At 39.6% G+C, this 6,983-nt stretch overlaps 1 protein-coding gene across 1 annotated transcript; it reads right to left on the bottom strand.

Moving 5' to 3' along the window:
* Positions 1-2,716: 2,716 nt before the first annotated feature.
* Positions 2,717-4,770, bottom strand: LOC107220210 (ATP-dependent DNA helicase pif1-like). Its single transcript, XM_046734259.1, has 2 exons — positions 3,592-4,770; positions 2,717-2,773 (listed from the first exon to the last, which is right to left on the bottom strand). The coding sequence occupies exons 1-2, from the start codon at positions 4,768-4,770 to the stop codon at positions 2,717-2,719; spliced, it is 1,236 nt and encodes a 411-aa protein (XP_046590215.1).
* Positions 4,771-6,983: the final 2,213 nt, after the last annotated feature.

Here is a 6,983-nt window from a genome sequence, read left to right as displayed (position 1 = left end):
ACGTTATTTTTTCGATGTGTGTCCTCAACGGGTTAAATCGAGAGAATAATCGGAACGATGCGGAAAACAAAGCTGTCGCTCAGCAGGTCAAGCGTAGAATAGGAGGTCGTAGTTCGGCTCGCCGATCTCGCGGTTGTCGTGAGGTGATTCTTCTTCTTTGATTGGTTGGTTGACCCCCACCACAAATAGGCCATCCCCCTGTGGCGAATATTGGTTACTGCGTGGTCATACGTTTTTCAAAATTACCGCTAGATGTGGCGTAATGTGCTGCTCGCGATTTCGTCGTTGACACCAACTCGTACGATTTTGTAGCTGCTTCGGTTTACGGTCCAGGCTGCCTATCATCGGGGACTTCTTTGACAGAGGCATACACAGGGTGCCTCTCGGCCAAAGTTACCGGGTGGAGAGTGACGCCTCATTGTTCACCTCCACCGGCTTTTTGCACAGACAGTAGCTAGCTGCCTGTACCTGAGGTCGTGCAGTCAGACGGTTGGCTAAACCGTGGACCACGACCTACACAATTAGTCCTTGCCGATAGCAAGGCAGCGTCGATCCTCAGAACGATGGCTTCATCAACCTGGACGTAGTGGTTTGGGGTCGATCCGGCACCAGGCCAGTAAGTCGGAGGATGGCAGGCTACTTATCTCTACACAGTCTCACGCTATTCACTATCGCGCTTACTCATCAAATTCCATTCCCTACTTCTAGCATTGTCACACCTTTTCTGCACCCGTACGTTTCACGTCTCGAGGGACACTCCTATTCTGACTCTCGACAACTCCACATCTAGACTTCTTATATATCTTTTCGTACCACACAATTCATTCCTACCGGTATCTCAAGTTCTACGCAATAAACATATAATCTATACATCAAACATACTCAAGTTTATTCAATCCTCATTCTGATTTTCCGTTGACCTGAAACGTAAAAGCGAAGCCAACCAGGTTACTCCTTCCGCTCAGGAGTAAACTCTACTCACGGACGTAACAGCCCCATTTTTTTTCACATTTCTTAATTTTTTTTATTCCCTATATTTTTTTACCCTCAGGATGTTCTATTTTTAGCAGTGAACACCTCTTTGCGTGTGATACTGTTCAAAGCAAGGGAGTGCACACAATGCAACTTGACACTTACCACAACAATATTTTGTTCGTCTCCTTACTTTTGATGCACGGCACATTGCACATTCTTTTGTAGACTTTGATTGAGTCGGAAAATGTCGACCTGTAAGTCGGGAAGTAGGGGGTTCAAGTTCTGGTTGGACTGTGCTATCAACACCTAGCAAAGACGATATGACTTTGATTCAAAAATCGGCGAACGAAATTGCTCCTTGCAATTTATACAAAGCATGGGTATTATCAATACGAGATCAATGAGATGGAAAAATAATTTCCTATACCATTTGAGAGATTTCGTAATTGACGCAGTTATCGCTAACTGCCGGTCAACATTATCAACTCCCATATTCTTATTATAATCAATGATGCAACTAGGTTTTATCTCTTCACCAGTTACAAAATCTTGCTTGCCGCTGGAAGCGTATTTCAATCGGGATACCGTTCTAATAATCTGGACCTCTTTTTTCTTTTGCCATTTCGATGCCAACCAAATCATATTGTGTCCTACTTGAGTTTCCCCTTTCTGTAATTTTTCTGTGAATTTCGGTAGTCCAGATCTATTTTTTCTCACTGTGCCACATAGACCTGTATCTTTTTCGTGTAAAAATTCAGCTAGTGCAGGGGAAGAGTACCAGTTGTCCACAAAAACAATATGACCCTTACCAAAATAGGGTCTCAAAAATTGGGCAACGACATCCCCTGAAAAAATGCCCAAGCCAAATTTGTCATAGTCTGTGTCTGCCCCGGTAGAGACTATCAAACCCAATACGAAACCACTCTGGCAGTCCACTATTTCGAAAATTTTTATTTCGAAGCGACGTCTCTTCAACGGTAGAAACTGCTTGAAACGCAATCTCCCTTTCCATAAGAGGAGGCTTTCATCTATACACAAGTTTCTCCCTGGCCGCAGAAAATTTGCAAATTTTGTATTCAGATTATCAATGATGGTTTTGATTTTTTCGGTGGGCGATTCAAGAGGGTTGCACTATTCTGGAAATGTAAAAATCGTAGAATTTGTTCGAACTGATTTTGAGGCATTCTTTGGTGGAATATAGGAGTAACCAACAACGGATTGCGGCTCCAGTAATCGTCGAGGGCAACTTTTTTGACGTGCAACAAAATAGTTGAGCCCGAAAATTTTTTCAACTTGTCTTTTCCTGAATCTTCCCAAGCTTTCATTTTTTGGCGGGCCGGTTCAGGATTTTGGGACTAATGGAGATTTGTTTCTCGGACAATGACTTCTAATAAATTATCATCCATAAACAGGTCAAAATAATCTATGGTGTGACATTTTGAAATGTTTACGGGTGTAGAGAATTCACGTTGTCCCTGGTTAAAGTTTTTGTAGTAAATCCACAAAATTCATCCGAATCCGTTCCAAATCCTGTGAATTTGCAGGATTCCTATACGACCCCATCGAAAATTGGAACGAACCAGATGGATTCCATCGGACATTTGCACTAGGGGTGATTACAAATTAAAAATGCGGATTATTACGCATCGCTCTTCTACCTGCTGTTCATTTGACCGCACTATAGTATGGCCAACACACAATTCTAATTACTGTCGCCACTTGTACATTGTACGCGTGTAGCTTATTCGATCAGATTGTATGGTTTGATGAAGTAGTCGGATTGCAGAACAGTTTTCATCTACAGAATGAGGCAGGGCATAAAAATCAGTTACTAGATATAGTTTATACGAACATATTTATTTGTACTTTCAAGTTTATATTTAAATGTATGAATTTAAAACACATCACATACATTTACATGGAATATACAGTTTCATATTTGCACAGAGTCCTGGATGTTACATATATATATATACTAGCGGACCCGACAGACTTCGTCCTGTCAAGAAGATTTGTAATGTGGCAGTTTTTTGTTCCTACCTATTTTATAGTCGGGGCAAAAAATTCTCCTCAACAGAACCGTCCACCCTGGTGATAGGGCGTTGTGAATAAAAAATAATTAAATAAAATATATATAAGCATTTAAAAGTAAGTAATCGCTTTATTGTTAATCATGTGAATCATGATTATTAACAAAAATCAGTTTTATTTTTATTGTAGTGCTTTGTGATATACGATGTTTTTTGTTTGATTACCTGGCGCATAGACAAACAAATCTGATGGTTTTCCAACACGGGAACAGGCAACATACAATTGACCATGTGAGAAACATGGGTTTTCCAGATTAATACCACAAACACTTAATGATTGACCCTGGGACTTGTTTATGGTCATAGTAAAACCAAGCCGCACTGGAAACTGTAGTAGTTTAAACTCAAATGGCACATCAGTCGGAATCATTGGGATGCGCGGTATGAGAACATCTTCTCCTTTATACTTTCCTTTCAGTATAGTTGCTTCTATCACATTGTTTAGTAATTATTTTATCGCTAACCGTGTGCCGTTGCAAAGACGCGGTTGGTTGATATTTCGCAACATTATAACTACCGATCCAACCTTTGATTGAAGATTGTGAGGTGGCAATCCTGGCAAATCCAGCGAGTTTAAGAATTCCGGTGAATAGTTGACTACATCATCTTGATTAGTAGCCGAATCAACTGATTTATATGTCCTCGACTCGCCTGTAATTTGTTCTTGAATTTTTAAATTTAATTCATTTACATTTATGTTTTTTGCAGCCAATATAGCTCGTTCGCTCAACCAATCATGGTGTCTGTAATTTTGAGAAACATCTGGATACACCTTCTGAATAAGTTCATCTTTTGATCGAGTTAACTGACAAAAACTTTGAGGAAAGTTAATGCAGCCAGTCAACATGTCTATAGGAAATTTGCCATTACCAATGTCAATGAGTTGTTTAGAGAATATGTTTCCAAATTGGTCATTTTGCAACTCGACACGCATATTCTTGCTTAAATGAAGTACTTTGACATGTTTCCACAAATTGGAGGACTTTAGACATGCATTGAGTTCATCAGCTGGCGTTGATCGTGGAATCACTGGCAATGTTTGACAAAAATCTCCTGCTAATAAAATCATTGCACCACCAAATCGGTTATGATTGCTCCGTAGATCTTTTAAGGTTCTGTCTAAAGCCTCCAAAGATTTTTTATGTGCCATCGTGCATTCATCCCAAACAATCAATTTACATTGCTGTAAAACCTTTGCCATTGCAGAGTTCTTCGAAATGTTGCAGGTTGGAGTTTCATTGCTTTGCATATTTAATGGCAATTTTAGTGCTGAGTGGGCTGTTCGACCGCCTTCAAGCAAAGTTGCGATTCCCGACGAAGCGAGTGCAAGTGCAATTTTATTTTGTGAGCGAATTGTTGCTAATATTAATGAAATCAAAAAAGTTTTTCCTGTACCACCAGGTGCATCTAAGAAGTAAATTCCTCCAGTTTCATCATTTGTTACTGTCATAAGAGTATCAAATACATACTTCTGTTGTTCATTCAACAGTGGAAGATTCATTTCAATTAATTCTTTCAAAGTATTGAGATCATACAGTTTTTCTCGATGCAATTCTTGGTTAAAAGCATCATGCATTGGACGATTGGGCGCGGCCAGGCCTAATTGAATTAATAGTTTGTTTGACATCATCAAGCACATGTCCTCAATTGAAATCAATGCTTCGTTGTAAATTTCTTCACTGATTTGTATATTTGGATTCCCCATTCTATTCCGTATTTGATACAAAATATCATCACACATATAATCATTGTACTTGATCCACAAATCAATTGGGTTTGATGGGAAGCATGTAGATATGATTATAGAAAACAATGTTCGTATTTGATGAGCGTGTGATGATATTACAGCATCATTGAGAGTTTGATCCCAATGAGCGTCATTTTCTAGCAATTGCAAACGTTGACAGGCTTCTCTGTAAGATCCACACGATGCACCATTAACAGTTCGTAAATGTTGGAATGATGTTGGGCCACGTACATTGACTAATAGCAGTCGTAAATAAAAACATTCATCATTGCTTGGATGTACTGAATAAATTCGACCAATCGCATCGGTGGAATACACATCTGGGTATCCTGGACGTGGTTTTCCTTGTTTCCGTCGTATAAATCTCCTTGAGGATTGATTCCAAGTATAATATTTTGGCATTTCAGAATATAGCAATGTTTGTGCAAAATCATTGTTTTGGCATGTCTCAAAAAAACTGGTTAATGTAGTAGATGGTGGCTGAGCAGCTCTTTGTACTGCGTTCTGTGCTGTAAAATACACTCTTTGTCCATTTTCTAAATGCACAGCTAAGTGAACAACAGAAGGGTGTCTCTCATGAATAGGAAAAGAAAATATTCGCTAAACTGCTTCATTACTACTAACATAGCGGCCCATTTGGTATTGGGTAACTTCATCATTGGAATTCTCTGCACCAATTCCAATCACAGCCATATCACTCCCTTTGGTTACATATTTGCAAATGTATTTAATAGATTTCACTGAATGGCAAGATTCAACGTTGATGTGTGCTTTAAAGGTCTTTGATAAAATTGGTGAATATGGAACAATGCAACGATTATCTATTTCAATATCTTGTTGATTGTGAGATTATAGAAATAACAAAAATATATTATTTATGAGATTATACATAAGACCAAAACATATTTAATTCTGGGAATCTAGCTTCACCAGTCCGACGTCCGATTTTCCTTCTTTACAACAATTAAATAATCGAATATCGGTTCACTAACCGTACAATCCCTACAGGGCGAAATTACAAATTATGAGATTATACAAATAACCAAATATATTTAATTCTGGGAATCTAGCTTCACCAGTCCGACGTCCGATTTTCTTTCTTTACGACAATTAAATATTAGAATATCGGTTCACTAGCCGTACAATCCCTACAGGGCGAAATTACAATGGTCTGAGCAACTTATCTTTTCTAGATGCCTCGTCGATCGTTGGCTCTTTCTTTAAGACTCCGGGGACTCTCGGATGGTGATTTGGCGGAGAATTAATTGGTGGAATCTCCCGATGTTCAACTCGATCGGGATGGGCCGTCCGTATTCAGTCCACGTTACCCTCCCTTCCTCCTTCTCCAGTTCTTATAAATTGGCACGCGTCTGATCCCTTCAACGTCCCCGGAGAGAAAGAGAAAGAGATCTCGTGGTCCCCGAAAATCTTACCCCTTTCGCTGGCCGAGCGCCTACCGCGAACGTCTCGGCTATTAACGCTACTCGGCGCCGCGTCACCGATCTCCTCTAATTTGCCATCTTAGTGACCTAATAAGGCCGCGAATATTTGAACTGGGCATCGGCACTTACATTTTCCCCCTTTCTGTGCTGGGCGAACTTTTCGACCGGCGCTGAATTATTTATTACATTCGAAACAATAAACCTTCGCCCAATACATTCTGACCTTTATTACTCCTCTTTTCTAAGCTGTGCTAATCCTGCACCTGGTGTATTACACCCCACCTTCAATCTTATGTTACAATAACAAAGTCATCTTAAACTACTTAACTATTTACAATCATCTTAAATAACTACCTAAACATATCACCAGACAATCTTTTCTGAGTCATATAACTCTCGTCCCTGGCGCTGTACATACGCCTCATTCATCCTTATATTATCATGATAAAGTCATCTTACCTAACTACCTAATTCTAATACAGTCCTTTCACATACATACCTAATGATATGACAATTATCTTTCCTAACTATCGAATTCTATCACAGAAGAATTTCGACAGACAACTTCGCATTCCGCTCATTCAAAATTTGTTCATGCCTCCTCGTCGGACTCAGCAGCACCAACGACCGGCTCATAGTATTTTCGTAAATTAAAGCGATTGTATGTACCGACCTCAGCAAGATCTCTCTTAGGATCACCCAGAACGAATGCTTTTTGCCCGGCTATTC

This window comes from Neodiprion lecontei, chromosome 3 (genome assembly GCF_021901455.1).
Source record: "Neodiprion lecontei isolate iyNeoLeco1 chromosome 3, iyNeoLeco1.1, whole genome shotgun sequence".
Lineage (NCBI taxonomy): Eukaryota > Metazoa > Arthropoda > Insecta > Hymenoptera > Diprionidae > Neodiprion > Neodiprion lecontei.
The sequence above is the reverse complement of the archived record's forward strand: the minus strand, read 5'-3'. Positions and strand labels throughout refer to the sequence as shown.

What these genes read in the sequence shown, in the direction of transcription:
- LOC107220210 (XM_046734259.1), bottom strand. Translation starts at nt 4,770, where the DNA reads ATGGGGAATCCAAATATACAAATCAGTGAAGAAATTTACAACGAAGCA. An exon ending in CTCACAATCTTCAATCAAAG is followed by an intron (nt 2,774 to 3,591) that starts GTTGGATCGGTA and finishes CTCATTCTGTAG; the next exon opens with ATGAAAACTGTTCTGCAATC.